The sequence below is a fragment of the Orbicella franksi genome, chromosome 9 (genome assembly GCF_964199315.1).
Source record: "Orbicella franksi chromosome 9, jaOrbFran1.1, whole genome shotgun sequence".
Taxonomy (NCBI): Eukaryota; Metazoa; Cnidaria; class Anthozoa; order Scleractinia; family Merulinidae; genus Orbicella; species Orbicella franksi.
In genome coordinates, this window is record NC_138153.1 from 10125022 (window position 1) to 10143064 (window position 18043).

At 40.2% G+C, this 18043-nt stretch overlaps 3 protein-coding genes across 3 annotated transcripts in view; 2 read left to right on the forward strand and 1 right to left on the reverse strand.

Moving 5' to 3' along the window:
* Nucleotides 1–18043, reverse strand: part of LOC145498382 (uncharacterized) — a 397197-nt gene that overhangs the window by 273524 nt on the left and 105630 nt on the right. The window lies entirely within an intron of this gene.
* On the forward strand, nt 1036–3216 carry LOC145498410 (uncharacterized). Its single transcript, XM_081478343.1, has 2 exons — nt 1036–1853; nt 2390–3216. The coding sequence occupies exons 1-2, from the start codon at nt 1767–1769 to the stop codon at nt 2543–2545; spliced, it is 243 nt and encodes an 80-aa protein (XP_081334469.1). The 5' UTR covers nt 1036–1766; the 3' UTR covers nt 2546–3216.
* LOC145498453 (uncharacterized) lies at nt 13409–16741 on the forward strand. Its single transcript, XM_081478385.1, has 6 exons — nt 13409–13532; nt 14002–14193; nt 15374–15516; nt 15957–16220; nt 16320–16334; nt 16535–16741. The coding sequence occupies exons 1-6, from the start codon at nt 13409–13411 to the stop codon at nt 16739–16741; spliced, it is 945 nt and encodes a 314-aa protein (XP_081334511.1).

Below are 18043 nucleotides of genomic sequence, written 5' to 3' on the forward strand. Positions count from 1 at the left end.
TCGTGCTATCTTTACATCAAATAGTTCTTCTAAACTTAATAACTTCTAAACTTAGCGTAATATCAAGAAGCAAAATTCATGACCATATTTTAGAATGAGACAGCTGAACAACAATACCCCCTAGCGAGTAAGGTGTATATGCCTACATAACTTAATATATATGTTAATGAGCCCCCTAACAAGACTCTAAACTGATCCCACAACAGGAGGCATTCCGTATCCGGATTGGTCAGAAGCCAGGACAATAGTGGAAATTAAACAAGGTTACAAGATGCCAAAGCCACCACATGTCGACAAATCTTTGTAGGTTCTGGTTCCGTGTTCCATTATGTTATTAGCGATTAAAGGCAAAGACGGCGACAGGGTGTTAAGCCTCAAAAGGTCCACAGCGGGAGCTTTAGAGTTACCTTTGCGGTAAGGTAGGGTAGGTAAAGTCTGCATACAAGCCAAGTGGCTCATCAGGCCGGAGCTTATCCCGGTTTCAGTAGCATGAAGCGACTAGGAGTATTTCTACCCCCCTCTGGATGACATGCCATCGCAGGGTTACCCCCCAGCATTAAGTTCGCCGGTACCCATTTATACACCTGGGTAGAGAGGGGCACCGTGAGAGTAAAGTGTCTTGCCCAAGAACACAACGCGATGTCCCCGGCCAGGGCTCGAGCCCGGACCGCTCGCTCCGAAGTCGAGCGCACTAACCATGAGGCCACCGCGCCTTCCACACCTTTAGGGTATTGAGCCGAAAAAATATGACAGGAGATGATTTGTTGTTTTAGAATTGGTACCTCTTAAGGGTGAAAAAAAAAATCAAGCCACGCCTGTAAGGAAGGATCATGGTACCTCTTAAAGTTCTTTTCAATTTTTCCGATAAGCATCCCCTACCTCGTAATAACGGGGTTCCCCTAGGCTGCAAACGCATCGGACACAACAATGAAAACAATGATACACAGATTCTGTCACTCTCAATTGTCTTCTGCGTTCATGGACATTCCGTCTGGTACTTACACATTTGAAACTTTTAATAATGCATTCTGTTGAGGTTTTGTTTAGATATTTAAATCTCATATTATCAATACTTTAAACCGATGGCAGTCAAGTGTGCAGTTTGCGTCCAATCTCGCCAAAACGGTTACCGGAAAATTACCGAGAACTTTAAAAATCAAGGACTACTCAGCTTGTCTTAAAGCCAAGGAATAAGCTGGGCCTGTACTGCCTGTGAGGGTAGAAGATAAGTTAAACATCGAGAATTTGTAGGAAGATCAGAAAATAGGTTTGCGCCTACTATGTTGCTTAGTCACTGTGATTTTTGCAACTTTTTCTTCCACTGACTTTGGCATCAAACTCTTGAAAACGTCATAAAGAGGTTCAAGTTTAGTGTTTAACCACCGAGTTTACTACTCGTCAAGACTTACACAGTAAAATGCCCATCGTTTGCGATTTGTTCTGAAATTATGTATTAGCCGGTTGCGTACGCGCGTGACAGACGTCACTAGAAATGTTATGACAAAGCCTGGAACCACATTCATGACATTTCGAGCCAAGATAAAAAGTGTAATCATAATGGTCGCCTTTGTTAAAATCCTATCTGATTTTTCCAAGGCATCGAACATTGCAAAAAGAATTTTTGGTGCTCTTAATTGATCGAGCCTCCTTGAGATTCTGTAGAGCCTTAATTAATTTGTTAGCTTGTTGCCTTCAGTTCAATTCGGTAACTAATCAGGACATGATTGATCATTGATAACATTGATTTTTTTTTCAGGTATGACATTATGGTGAGGTGCTGGAACATCAACCCTGACTTCCGTCCCTCTTTTGAAAATCTGCGAAAGAGAATGGAGTCTTATATTCGTGACACGGTTTGTAATAATGGGTTTGATGAGCATAATTCTCGAAACTGATTTTTCCTTTCATACATCTTGTACAGTTTCTTCAATTGATAATCTACTCTGTATTGTATTCTTTATAATGTGTCCCCCCTTTCATGCATAAATTGTCAGAAATTTATCTTCCCCTTCCAAAGGGGACGACAATTTATGAATATGAATAATTATTCATCAGTGTATATATATGCGATTTACCGGTATGTACCAACTAAATTCACTTTTCACTACCGCTTTTCAACATAAACAATAGAAAAGGAAATTAATCAGTCTCTCACATATGGTCACTTTTAAGCACATTAGCTTATTTTTATCATACAAGACCCCCGTTTCCAGTGCGCTCTTCTCGATCTCTTTTGAACAATTCCTCCAAGGTCATGTAACGAACAGGATCTTACAAAACACCAGCTTGACTTCTAGCTACTTCTAACTCCTAAGATATTCACTTTGAGCACTTCAAAAGCTGCCACTGGCACTTAGATAAATGTTGATTACTTATTCTGTTATTTCAGACTTACCTAGAACTGATCAACATGGACGAGTACGATTCGAGCAGGTATGCAAAAGTGGAAGACGAGGGAGGAGAAGACATTAAGGAACATCAGCAAGATGTTGCGTCAAGTGGAAAGAAATCTGGAGCAAGACGATGTGCAAGTGTGCGCCAATAGATATGGTGCATTCATTGATGCAAATCACGAGAATATCCTGTTAATGAAAATTAACAGAAATTATCAAAGTCAAATAGATTTGATAGAGATTTGTTCCATAGAGATTTAGACATACCTGGTTTAGCTGAAATAACAGTTTATAGCAAATTAATAGCAATATACTAGGGGCACGGTTCCCCACACTGATCAAGAAAGTAAGTGCCAATTTTTTCCCTCCTTTCTCCCTTGAGTATGCTAAGGCCGCTAAGGAAAAGAACGAGTCGACGATTTGGATGTGTCAGTGAAGTGGCTGTGTTAACAGCGTGGTGGTGCTTATAAGCAACGGTCACGTGGCCCTGCTAATGAGATAACCCTCTGATAAGATGGTAGTGGTATAGATAAGGTAGCAGTGCTGAAACGAACTGTTATCGCTTCACGATGATCATCTTGGCAAGGTACCCATCTTAATGGAAGGCCTAAATACTAAGGTGACTTCAGTAACAAAGGGACCATATTAACGAGGACTTTTGCGAAGTAATTAAGAAACTGGCCCTACTAATAAGCTAAAGTTCTAATGAAGTAATCATGCTAACGAGGGCGGCGTGTTAATAACGTGGTCATTGCTAAAGAGTTGGTGCAACTGATGATGTGTAAGTGGTAATGAAGTGGCGTTCCCCAGCAGTGCATTCCTAAGTCCATTCAAATAAGAAAGGTCTATTAATGAGATGGCTGTGCTATGACGAGGCCAAGCTTACAATTTCACAAACTCATGAGGTTGTCATGGTAATGGGTGGCCCTAATAATGAAATGACTGCGCTAATGAAATGCCATCCTCAAAATGTAGCCATGCAGACAAAGTTACCCATTGTTATACGTTTGTCGAACTAATGAAACGGCTGTGTTAATGAAGTGGCTGTGATAATAGTTGTTTTAATTTCTTCGTTTCTCTTTGCATTGTTTCTTAAGTTATTCAATATTTTGTAAAATTTTTACACAATTCAGTAATGTACTGTAACAGTTGAAACTTGATAAACTATCTACGAAAAATAGTTGTTTTAATTTAAAAAATAGTGATAATAGTTGTTTTAATTTCTTCGTTTCTCTTTGCATTGTTTCTTAAGTTATTCAATATTTTGTAAAATTTTTACACAATTCAGTAATGTACTGTAACAGTTGAAACTTGATAAACTATCTACGAAAAATGAAAATGAAAGACTTTATTTAAATGACAATCATTAAAGTTTACCTTATCTACATAAAGTTAAAATTATTTACAATTTAATTCGAAACAAAAAACCTTTAAAAATAAATTAATTAATTAATGAAATATGTGAACGTAGTGTGATATAAAATAAATTAATTAATTAATGGAATATGTGAACGTGGTGTAATTTAAAAACAAAAAACTTGAAAGATATCAGATATATCTGAGCGAATTCGCAAAAACATGCCCGCTAGGTTTTTGCCTAGATTCAGGCGAAGCCCGAATCCAGGCTAGGCCGGCGACCTTATACAAAGAGGGGGGCTCCGTCAAGGCCTGGATGGGCACATGGCCCAATGATTGGCCTATCTGCTTGTGGCTTGCTGGCGGCCAGCTGTCAAAAGCAGGGAGGAGGGGAGGGTGTCTTGTACTGACACCCCCAACTAGCTAGACCTTGAGTTTTCAGTGTTAAATAAGCTTGATATTGACTGTGTTTCTGGGTATTTTACTCAGTTGTTTGACCTTGTTTGAGGCTTCTGTGTTGACATGGCACCCTGCTGGAGTGGTCCATGCCACGTGCATGCGTGAGGGACCAATCTCCTAGCCACGGGGGTGGTCAGAGGACTTCTGGCCGCTGTGACTGTCTTTGAGTCAATGCGGGCATGTTTTTGCGAATTCGGTTAGATATATGTCTGGATTTATGAAAACCGTGCTAATTTCAACACTCTCTCCAAGAAAATACACAGGTTTTTTCGCTCAATCAACCACATGCAGTCTGTCAACACACAGACTACTCACCCACCTTGCTTCTGTCTGGCTGGCTGTAGGGCGTTGCTGGCCAAGGCTGTCCTGCAAAGAAAATGGGCAGTTTAACTGACGAAAATGCCTCTCTCTGTGACCCATCCCACCCCCCTGGGGTTAGAACCTGGCGGCCCCGCTTGGTATCAGCTGGTAGCCAGACACCAGGGCTATCTTCCCAACCCTCCTTGACGGAAGCACCCCTGGCTTTTCAAGCACCGCAAAAGCCTCCGGCAGGCAGGCGCGAAAGTTTTGCTCCAAGTTTGACACGGTTTTCATAAATTCAGACATATATATAAAATGTAAAATTTAAAGCAGCCTGACAGCATATATCATATTTTCTAATTAGAAATGGCTCCTATCAGGAAAATACAACTTGCATGTTTCATTCACTATCTATGTAACTAACAGTAATTATATTTACAGCATAAGAATTCACATTTGTTGAATAATACTCGCTACATCGTGTAATCAGCTTGGTATTACATTGTTTACTGACCGCGAGTTCTCTTATTCTTTACTGGTCTTAACGATTTCTTTACAAGTTAAATTGTGATTTATGTTGTTGACAGAGAGTTAATTAAAGCGCAAAAAGGTGCGTAATTTTATTAAACAATTATTCAATGCACACTTGAAGTGCTGTTGGCATTAACCAGGCTCTAAAATTAGCTACAGAGGAATATTTGCTTGGCGCAAATTAGCCGTTCAGTGAGTGGACTTTAAATCGTTTAAGCTATGCGCTTATGTTTGAGTAATACAAGTCTAATTCATTCAATTTTTGTAAAACATTCTCTGTGAACTTGAAATAAAATTGAGTAGAATGTCTTTTTACCGCTTATTTAAGATTAGATCCCACCATGCCTTATGTGCGGTTGGATTACTTGCATTTCGGGCAATCTTGGCCTTTGCATCCAAATTAGTAAATCTTGTAAATTAACAAAGTTAGTTCGACTTAAGGCCTGGGGAAATAAGGTTACGTACAAACGAAATTGAAAGAACTCTCGTTACAGTTTATGGAATGAAGGCCGAATTTGCAAAATGTACTTCAACCGTCAATGTGGTCGTCACCCAGCTTTTTCTAACCATTGCCTAAGAGAGTCACTTTTGGTTCTAACCTCTCGTACATGAAGCACCAAAGCAGAAACAAGGCATGTAGTTTTCCTGAAGAGGCTGGAAAAGCCAGTGGTAAAGAGAAACGAGAAAGAAAATTAGTCCAAAGATTAATAAATCAATCAAAGAACACGATAGGGATATACAACTCGCCCGTACCCAGACCTCCGCCGTTTCTGAACACACCCACGAGACCGGCCACTATCCTATTTGAAATGAGGTCAAGTTTATTGATCGAGATCCTCACTGGTACACATGTAGGGTCAAGGAAGCTATTCATATAAAACTTCACCCTAATAACATCAACAGGGATAGTGGAACTGAAATTCCTGAAGCATGGATGCCCACGATCAAAAAACACAACAACAGGAAAACGGTACAACAGCGGACCACGGAGGAAACAGCTACTCGCCGGAACAATGGAACAGTAGGAGGATCGAAATGCACCAATCACAGCCGACCGTTGTGATATAAATGATACCGTGCAATCAGTCGACCTTATCGCCTGAAGAAGACTAGCAGTAAGCAGTCGAAACGTCGCGATCTACACCTCAAGTGACTACATCGTGAGACAAACGATAATACTTAGCTCTTATTAACCGAGCAGGAGGTCTGTATGGGAGAATCTTGACCGAGGTCGTGAGTACAGACCGAACGCAGTGAGGTCTGTACACACGACCGAGGTCTCCCATACAGACTGACTTAGCTCGGTTAATAAGATGTTTATTATATGGCAAAGAAGAAAACTTTAATTTGTTTAATATAACTAGTTTGCTGACATTTTGCTTGCGAACGGCGAGGAGCTTAATATTAAACCTACCGAAATTTGCTCGTCCTCTTTACTTTTTTTTTTGTCATCAGGCTTTTTGGCACTTCTATAAATGATTGAGAAGAAAATAAAAGAAAATGGTGAACATTTTTGTATTTTAGTTTGGCGCTCTTCAACGCAAAATGAAGCCGGTCTAGATGCCGGTCTAGATGGGAAAATCTAGACCGCGGTCAATATCGATTTCAGCTAATCAAATTCATGAATTCGGTAGTTCCCAGTCCTTGTGAGACACAGCCATATAATAAACTTTATTATTGCATCTACCACGATGAATAACAACAACCTTTTCCTCGACACAGTCCAAAAATTGTTTTTGATCAAGTTGTCAAGGTTTGGATCACGTGCATTTCACGTGAAGTTTGTCCCAATTGATGGAATTGTGGCATCTATGTTGAGAATTGGGAATGTTAAAGAAAGGGATTGATCAACTCTTCATTACTTCGAATCTTTATTGCAAGGAACGCCCTTGACTTAATTATGTCGTTTGTCAAACACGGTCTCCTCACACAGCACGATCATCCCTATTATGATCAGCATTCCATTCTCATAACCTGCAAGATTGAATTAAGTAATTCTTTAGGGTTAAAAACAATGCATTGTGTGATGCGTAACAGCTTTCGGGAGGGACTTGGGCTGGCATGAGGCAAACCAGCCCAAAGTAACTAGTTCTTGGTAAGTAACTGGTAACAGGAGACGAACACAAATTTATCTTGATCGAAATATCTGATCAAATTAAATTCACTCTTCCGTTTTGCGCTGAAAAAACAAACTGAAACCCTTCTATGCTCAACAAAAAGACATCGATAGCTGCTGCCTGGCTGAATTTGGTGGGTGCGGTATCAGAGCTGTGCCGCCACCTTAAGGGGGGGAAGAGCGAGGCTTGATGTTCAAACTATCAAACAAAATTAAACCAGCTAGCAAGTACAGACCACGGGATTATCTAGCTTCTGACTTAGGGTTGGGATAAAGATAGTCAGTTACCCTCGGTCTCTCAGCCAGAAAAAAATCAGCCGGGCAGCAGACATTGCATGGAACAGGTCCGTTGCCGGCCCTGTTCGCTCTCCCGCACCGAGATGAAAATGACGCATTTTTTCCTCTTTTACCACCACGATACAATGCGATAGTAGCCCAACGCTACTTTGACCTGTAGTGATTGCGGATGCGTAAAAGAAAATGCTACGACATACTATTTTTTTCCATGCGTTGGGTGCGCACAAAAGAAGATACAGCCTTGAACCAAGAGATTACCTTAATAGTCTCTTGCTTGAACCTATTCAGACCTACCCCTTTTTTATCTGCTATGATCAGAGGGGGAGGGATACCTGAATCCATCAATAATGTAAGGCAACACGGTTGGTAGTATTATACCTCGATAACACACAAGTTACAACCTGAGACTGTTTTAGGCGCCAAAATCTCCTTTACGTAGTGAAAAACTGTGAATAATTGTTGACGAATCATATAATGTTTCATATGCAATAACATCATGTATTTTCATGACGTGTTCACGTTTAGACAAAAACAAATTGCCGACATGTTAAGATAAATTCGTAATTGAAAAGAAATAATTTGTCATGAAGCACCTAAAACAGAGAGAACACCACCTAGGATAGTCTGCAGGTCTAACACAATCTATCCTTGATTGATCTACAAAGAGATCAAAACTTTACAGTTTGTACTCAAAGGAGCTGTTCTAGTCAGTCAGAAAAGTAGTCCAGTAGTTCCATGCGCGTTTTTCTCGGAAGTAGGAGAGAAAACAACTGTTTGACGTGCTGTTGTCGGTTGTCATCACTATAATGTATTACGCTGAAATGCATTCAACATCCTAAATGTGGTCCGAATATTTGTTTTTCACTCTAAATTCATATTCATGTAATTTTATGCCCCATTATACATAAACCGCAATTGTATTGGTTGAGCTCGGTTTGCTGGGAAGAGAGATTACCTGATACACCCTGAGCTGCCATCTTTTGGCCACCGAAGTGGCCGTTTATTTTAATTTTAGTAACATCTATGCCGGTTCAGATGGAGCTTACTTTAAATGAAACTGTTCCCAGCAACGGTGAGGGGATACCCGAACATGTGCTAATAGTAATTTTGTCTGGAAAAACAGGTATGGGTGGGTGGGAAAAGCGTAGTTGGTTTCGCCTTGAATGCTTAAGAAAAGAAGGACGGATATAGCACATCTACGCCTTATAACGAGGAGTTGAACTGCAAGATCGTATTACCTATCACCTGACCGGAAGCCTGAATAGATTCATTGACCATATGGAACATAAAATCATTTATTTCCTAAATAAATATCCTTTGTGCACGAAGATTTGAGGAGTACTGGCGCCGTGGTCACTCTTTGAACCCAGTGCAACACAGGGGTGCAGCAGTGATGGAGTGTCTTTTAAACTTTTTTGGCAGATACTGACTGATAGATTAGCAAAGTTTCATTCATTTATTCATTCATTTACAGAGGATCAGGTCGAGAGCTACAGTCAATTTCTCGACATACATGCATACACATACACAAAGGTCAATAATGTAAATTATGGCAGGCACAGATGGAACATGGCTGTTGTAGATATTTATGGATTAGTAAATTTGAAAGTAAAATAACCCACTTAAAACAATATCTAGAGGAATATTTACCCTATAAACACTACACTCTTTCCAGTGAATTGAATTTTAGTCCAAAATTTAATCAAACTCGAAATTATATCAATCAACTCGGTGATACATCTTGTTCGAAGACCAAAGAAGCGTTGCGGGAAGTTTACTGACTTCAAGTCATTTATTTTGAGGTAGACCACACAAGGAACCTATGAAAGCCCTAAAAACGATTATCTTTTTTAATGCAAAAGAAACAAGATAGATTGAGAAAGGAAAAAAATGGGAATTGGCACTACCCTGATGGATGAGTTTCAGCTGTATTTTTCTGGTCGCTTGCTTCAGAGAGTGGGGTCCTGGTGACTAGCCGAAAGCTGTGTAGGACTTTGCATTGCAGCCCTTTTCAAGGTTAATTTTTTTTCATTTGCATTACAACGTAATCCAACCTGGTTGCGAGGCAGTTTCGAGCAGAAACTACAAGATTGCTCGTGATTGCCTCACATAGATGCTGGATAATATTGTAATGCAAATGAGAAGAGCTAACAATGAAAAGGACTATTGGGTGTAATTATGAGTAAATTTAAAGCAGACTGATTCGCTGGAGCTCACGGTTCCAAAAAGATCTGCGCCTCTTTTTCTTCCAAGGAATATGTCTGGCTCGACGAATTTGATAACAGAATCTTGCTTAAATGAGATTGATAAGAGTGACTTTGTAGGAAATCATTTTGCTACATTTTCTTCAAAAATCAATAAATATTAATAAATATTTTTCACTTGCACAGGCTAGTAATAATTTGCACTAATGCACGGATCTGTTATGGAGTGGCGGACTGTGCAAGAAACTGACGCTGATGGTCAGGGCAACATTTTAAGAGTTGAAAGAAACTTGTCTTGTTCTTTACTACTCGAGACATTACATAGTATAGATAGAAAGTTCTCTAGGATAAAACAATTAAGGGTAAGAGGAGTAGGAGGTAAAATCAGGCAACACTTGGAGTACTTTCAGCCGGCAGGACAACGACGTCAGCATATGAATGACTTCTAGTTCTGATTGGCTGATAACTTTGCCTTCTTGTTACTGATGGGCTTGGAAAAGCGGGCCACAGTGTGTTTTAGCCTACTGATTCCCAAAAAAATTATCCTCAGCGTTATACTAATAACATGCGCATATATAACGTCGCTTACTTAAACAGGTGGGAGCTGAAAAGAACCTACGTGTATGATACACCTGGTTGGGAAACTGACAAAACTTAAAAGTTCGTCATCAAAAGAGTTGTTATATTGGTCAAAGAAAAGAAACGATGACTGCCTCTTACTTTCTGATACGACTCATCATCACTGCTTTGGTGTGCACTTTAATTTCTTCAGCTGGTAAGAAAGCAAACGTTTGACTTCCTGTGATCAAGTGTCAATAAAGTAGCAACATAACGTACAGTGTAAACAACGGAACAGTCGGTCAACTCCCGTTCTGATTACAACTTTAGTATTGTTAATACAGAACGTGGTCCAAATATATTTGTTTCTGAATTCCGTAGATGAACATTTTTTGAACTTTGACGGTTTCGGATAAACTGAATTGTAAACAATCCTATTTTTAATTAAATACGAGGCTCAAAACGCTCTTAAAAGAGTCAAATAGCTGCTTGTAAACTAAGGGCTTCGGACTTAGCCCTTCTTCAGTAGCTGGAAAGAAGAAGGGCCTAGCCCGAAACGTTTAGTTTACAGGCGAATATTTGACACTTTTAAGAGCCTTTTGAGCCTCGTATTGAATTTATTGCATAAAGTCTCATATATCTCATGAGTTTTCTGCTCATTCCTACTGAATCCTATTTAAGGCCGTTTTAATCTAATTTCTGAAGGAATAAAAGGCACTCAGCGCATGTCGGAAAAAATTATGATCTTAAACTTGACGTTTCGTATTCTTCCACATATATCTTCAGAATTGACCGTTACGCTAAGTGAAATAAAAAATACATTTAATCTTAAAGATGATTTCCAGTCCGTACTGCGCACTCTCGAGAGTTTGTGTTCGTTTTTTGTTTTGTTCCATGTAAAACATCAAAATGTAAACGTAACATTTCACAACTAAATTCAAAGTTTCGAAACAACCGCCATTATGGATGCGAAGCGGTCGAAGCTTTATACTTCGTTCTTTCTCGTGTCATTTGATGAAACAAAGTCTGTACATCGATGGCCTTGTTTCCAAGATGTCTTATTAATCCTATTTAATAATGTTGCGTCCTGTTGAAGTGTGATGTGATCTATAATGGCTGATCTGTAACAGCTGTTCCTTAGAGCTTTAAAATGTTCAGTTCAGTCATGCAATCGAAACTTTGTTTTCCCCACGTAAAAATCATTACTGTCCTAACGGCTAAATTTGTACACAAGCCTTAGCATAAGAGATCGGCTGAGTCTGTCCTTGGAAGGAAGAAGGGAAGGAAGCAAGGAAGCAAGGAAGCAAGGAAGCAAGGAAGCAAGGAAGCAAGGAAGCAAGGAAGCAAGGAAGGAAGCAAGGAAGGAAGCAAGGAAGGAAGCAAGGAAGGAAGCAAGGAAGGAAGCAAGGAAGGAAGCAAGGAAGGAAGCAAGGAAGGAAGCAAGGAAGCAAGGAAGCAAGGAAGGAAGCAAGGAAGCAAGGAAGGAAGCAAGGAAGCAAGGAAAGAAGCAAGCAAGGAAGCAAGGAAGCAAGGAAGGAAGGAAGGAAGGAAGGAAGGAAGGAAGGAAGGAAGGAAGGAAGGAAAGAAAAAAAGAAGGAAAGAAGCAAGGAAGGAAGCAAGGAAGCAAAGAAGGTCAAAACAACCACATAATTTATAGACTGACAAGACTTAAGTTGCTGTGAAATTACTTTACTTTGGAAACCTGAATAACTCCTCGTGGAATCCTTGCTTACAACATCAACGACGTTGAGAGCAGACACCAACACAGACATATCATTACGGTCTTCAAAAAGCAATCTTTGTCGCTTTGCCTTCAGACAAGTTGTAGACTTTTAAAAACAGCCACTTTCTCCTTATTCTAAAGAAACTATGCAAATGAAAACTGCTGTTGAAACGGTTTGATCGATGAGAAGTTTGGACATATACTCTTTCTAATTACGCTGATAGTTTTGGTTCATTTAAGAATAGATGTAAGTCAAAATAAGGATACATATTTTGGCACCTTTTTGGCGGCACAGCCATACAGCTGCTAACTCGCGTTAGCAAAAGACATATATGTCGTCTTTCGACGTGTCTAGCGATAAGCAGAGAAAGTTTTTCGTAAACATGTGTTTCTTGTCTTTCTTTTGAAATGTGGACAATGTTTCGTGGGCACCATGGACATTCGACAGGAAAACATTTGTGTGCATTTCTTCGCTAAACCAGTATACATAGTACGCCTAATATTTTAAACGTCTTTCAGACAACGCTTTAAGCAAGAACATCAATTTGTTCATTAACCTTTAGGACTTTGGTATTTTTTTTCTCAGTGTTTTCATTTTGTGGACTAAATTCAAAATAAGATTCGATTGCATTTAAATTAAAAGACTTGATATGTGAGAAAACAAACGATCTTTTTAAGAACCAGAACCTCAAAATACAGAACATAGGGTTTGTTAAATAGAAAACATTTTAAGGAAAGAAAAGAAGACACAGGTAGCTTTGGTGAAATGAAGGAGGTTTATTAATTTAATAGCTTTGAAATATAGCCAAAATATGAAATAAAACACAAAAAAGCCTTGGAGACCTTTGAATAATTAAAAAAAAAAAAACAGGTGAATAATGGAATGGTCAAATATAATTTTTTTAGCTTTTTGACATGACAAATCCTATCACATCGAAGCTGTCAATTTTCACGAATATTTTTGACCAAAAAAATGGTTTGTGAGTCGAATGTCTCTTCCCGTAATTGTGAGATTTTCACTGGTCAACGAAGTACTGAAGATAACCAGTTTTTCACCACTAAAGCCACAAAAATCCATCATACAGCTAACAAACCTCAAAATGACAAGACATACAAGGAGGGGCTTTTTGTAGTCGAAGACTGTCATAGCTGCTCAACAATCTCGAAAACATGTTCTCTAGGGCGAGCGAGGTTCATGTGGTACAGACTCCTAGCGAATTGCCTTGACAGAAGAAGAAATACGGACCAAGTGTGCTGAAATGCATTTAAAGGTCTAGGCGAACTTTGGGGAACCCCTACACCTCAAAATAGACAGATGAATAAGCCCGTCCATATCCCGCCGAGAAGGATACTAGAAGTCCTCAAAATACTCTCCAAAAATTGATTAGAAGAGCTCGAGCAGCAAGGAGTAACTGAGAAGGTCACGCAGGCGACAGACTAGGTGAGCGCAATAGTAGTGAACAAGTAAAGAATGAGACTCTCTCATGATCCACAACTACTGAACAAGGCTTTGAATCGATGTCATTACCCCAACCCGACGATTGAAGAAGTTCTTCTAGATCTAGCGAACGCAAAAGTGTTATCTAAGCTGGACTGTGAGACGCCACTCACGCTACTCACTACTAGCGGATAAAGCTCGACCATGACTCATCCATTCTGACCACCTTCAATACTAATAACTAGTTTGCTATAACTAGACCAGAGCGCCTTATGAAACTTCTCCTGCTGGAGAATTTTCCAGCAAAGCCAGGAAAGTGGCAGACGACCTTCTTATCGCTGGAAACGGCAGGTCAACTTCGAATCCGGGACTTCAAATACAGTAAAAGGTCACGACGCTAAGCTAGAGGCATTTCCTACCCGGTGCAGCGAGCGTGGAATCAAGCAGAAGAAAAGGAAGCTTGTCCTCAACAAAACAACCATGCCTTACATCGATCTCCTCACTGCTGAAGGAGTAAAGGAGGAGCCCTCCAAATTCATCACAATCGCCAATCTGACCAAGCCAACAAACGGGAAGGGTGTCCGAAGTATCCTAAGGTTGACCAGTTAACAGCTTTCCTGCCAAAGTTTTCGGTAATCTGAGTACCATTGCGAGAGTTAAGCAGGAAATGACTTCTGCTGGTCCACCCTTCGCCAAAACGGCATTTGATGACATCGAGGTTCTTGTGTCGATCCCAGCACTGTTGCTCAAATACTATGAAACAGAAAAGCTACTGGTACTGCAGGGCGATGTAAGCGAGAAGTGCCTGGCATGGGGTGGTTCGTTGTTGCAAAACGAAAACCCAATTGCATATGCAAGCTGAGCACTTACGACAACAGAAATGAACTAAAAGAGGTGGTGTGCTGCCCATCGTCTTTGATGAAGGACGTTTCCACCTATACACGTACGGACGAAACGTCGTTGTGGAGCCAGACCAGAAGCCTTGAAAGACTTTACTTGAAAAACCGCTTGCCAAACCACCTAGACGTTTCCAAAAGATATTTGTGCCTCTCAAACACTATGATATAGACACTAGCTACAATAATGTATCAGGAATGTACCTGTTGGGAACTCTCAGCAGACACTTAATCGGAGATGAAGCGCATGAGGTCAGGTCAAAGTTTGAGGAAGAGCCGAACATGTGCCAAAGATGGAGGAAATCAACCAGGTGGTAGCGTCTGAAGACAACATGGCTAGACTTAAAGAGCACATGGGCAAAGATAAAGCCCAGTCCAGGCCATGAAGGCGACCATCCAAAGTGGATGACATGTGAGTAAGAACAACCTGCCCGCAACAGTAAATCCATATTTCCACGTTCGAGACGAGCTAGTGGTTCAAGAAGGTCTCATACTCTGTGGGGATCGGGTGATTATTGCAAACGCTCTCGGCAGAGAAATAATCCTGAATCTACTCCCAGCGCACAAAAGATTTGAGTGAACGCTATGGAGGGCGCGTGACAAACAAGGCCGAGACAGTATAACAGCAGAGGAGCAAAGTCCCAGGCCGTTGCTCAAAGCTAAGATAATAAAACTTCATCAGCAATTTACCCTTGAGAAGACTAGATAGACGGAGAAGTGATAAAGGAGTGCAGCCCCGTACGTTCCTATGGCGTACAGGATGATCGGAAGGTAAATATCAGAGACTGCAGGAATCGAACTTGCAATAGAGCCATTGGCAGCGGAGATTACCGAAGAAACTCCTACCGTAATGGATAAGAAAAAACGGCGTTTCACCATAAGCACGACAAGGAAACAGTGAACCACCGATAGAGAATGGAGCCACAGGAACCTCAGCGACGTATGATGACAAAGGCTATGAGGCTATAAGCCTACAACGGGCTGGTGTCAGTAAGATACTGCTGGATTTCATGACTTTGTCATGGGCTAACCAGCAGTGCTGCTGAAAATGATACTTTCGTGTAATGGTTAAGTTGCGTTTTGTGTTGTTTTTGTATCGTAGAGAAGATGTCACGAGAGGGTTTGATTAGCTTTAATTTTAAACAGCCGCTGGGTTTCACCATCAACTTTCACAAGTCAAGTGTCACAAGTGGTTTCACAACTCGACCGGAACGGGTGACGTATGGCTCATTACCTAAACCCAGCGTCAGGGGGTGAATATGGGTCGCTATGTGAGCACTAATTCTGATCATTCTGTCTCTTTGTAACATTCGTGTCCTTCAGAAAAGGCTGTGGAAGCTTCTGGTTAATCGACTTGCCCCCTGGGTTTTACATTTTTGCACTCAACAAATGGTGCCCGTTCCTGTAGCAACATTCTTTGCAGTCTGGTTGGGGCTGCAGACGGAGTTTTTGTCAAAATGGCCAGAATTTTGTAAGCTCGACCGTGGCATGTAGCCTTCGCCTAAAGCGTGCATATTTTATATTGGACATCCATGTTATGGTTGTTTTTGTGAAAATACGTGACCAACGTCGAGTGCCACTGCAAACCTGAAGTTACAAATGAAGGATCACATTAACCTTAGCATCTCCCGGCAGTTTTTTTACCCTGAGCAAGAGCGCCTCAAAATGGACACACATGAAATGAGGGACTTCTTTTGCCTACTTTTCTTGTTTTTTTTCCTCTTTTACTCAATATAAGCAATGTGATAACTAATACTGATTTCTGTAACGTCTTTAATTTCATTTGCTTTTCATTTGCAGAGGGTTGCCCTCACCAAAATTTAACAAACTGGGCCGATTCATTTCAGCCTTCAAGCTACCCATCGAAATACGCGCCAAATTTAGACTGCTACTGGTTGATTCAAGTGTCAGATGGAAATCTTATTGAAATCAACTTTCAGGATTTTGCGGTAAACAATGATATGGGTGTTTCTTCGTTGCTTAACTGCTCTCTTGTTGTTTCTATTCTGCCACCGTTCCACTAACAATCTGAAACTTTTCTCTTTCAGATGGACGGTGATACAGTAAGTATCCATTTTCTATCTTTCATCTTTCCTTGATTTCTTTTATTCACTCAACACAAAGACAACTCTGACAAGCAGACACTTCAATTATGTCAAGAAGTGTCACATTATTTTTACATTTTTTTTACATACTTTGACTGTCCCTTTTGAAACCACACTGTCAAAAACAAGTAGTAATTTTTTTTCTGCTTGATTCACAGGTGGACAATTGCCCTAATGACTACGTCGCGATTCTGGAAGGTTCCTATGGAAGCACTGATATTATAAAGCGCCTTTGTGGCGCGAATTTACCCTTTGAAGATGAATATCGCATCGTTCGTTCACATGGTAGCTCGCTTCTCGTGCAGATGCACACAGACGATGCCAACCAAAACCGAGGATTTGCTGCAAACCATCAAGGTGAGTAGAATTTCAACTTAGTTTCCTTGGTACTTCGACGTATGAGAAATTCAATTTATCACATCGAAAGTTTGGACTTTTCAGCTAATATAGGTAATATTCTTTACACATCATGATAACGAGTCAAAACTTTGGTACTGAAGTGCCACTTACTCTGTTGTCTATGAGACTGGGGTATAGGTATTTTACTCAGTGCTTTGATTAATTAATTTCCTTTGCTTGGCTTTACTTAACTTTACGTTAATTATTTGTTTTCCTTTGCTTTGCGTTAATTTGCTTTGCTTTGCCTTCCGTCTTTGGTGTTCTTTCACTGCTAGACTAACCGGTTGTCGTTGTCTTTGAGAACAGAATGTTTGATTTTGCATATATACGATAAATTTTGCTGACTGCAGCTGACGATTCTTTCATAGACAAAGTAGAAATGTATGGAACAGGGGTTTCACGGACAACTCATTTGATTTTCTTTCATTAATTTGATAGCTGCATTATCAACATTACAGGGCTAGTTGTGGCGTCTGCTGTTTTATAAAGCAATTGAAACAAAAAACCGATTTCGAATAAAAAATGTTACTTGTGTTTGGCCGGGACCCCTCTTACAGCTGAATCAACCTGACCGTGAGATTGTTGGTGCTCAATAATGTTCAAGTTTGGGCAAACTTGAAAGCAGCTTTGATTCCTAAATTACCGACAGAGGTATTTTGATTGTTTTCATTTTCTCTAGCCCGCCATATTCACTCGAATTTCAGGGAATACATTAAATTGTGCACCCATAGAACCACTGCTTATACACCATACTATAGGAGAAACGAGCATTTTTTTTTTCAGTATAAAAAAATAAGAATTTGTACATATATATATATATATATATATATATATATATATATATACAATGTGGGAGGAAAAACACAAATAAACTACAAGTTCATCCCTACAAGCCTGTCTCGTGGTTGCCCACTCATCAGGGGATTTAATAAGAATAACCTTTACCACCGTTTATATACAATATAATTTACATAATATATGCAGCGCGAAATTTAACGAGTTAGTTGTTTCGTAGGAGGGCTTTGTTTCTGTGGCGGCAAGATGATACGAGTTCATTACGTTTGTTAAGTGTTGATAGCTCGGGTTGGCAGATGATAAGGAATTTTTCTTTAAGGCAAAGGTTACATCTTTTGCTTGAGCTGTTATACGGCGAGTGTGAGGAGAGAATGCGCCAGGAAATAAAGTGTTCGATGTCATTGTCTTTGAGGCTCCAGATGTGCTTGCTGAGTTCGGTCGAGTTTCTGTGTTTAGCGTGGCGGAATGATGCG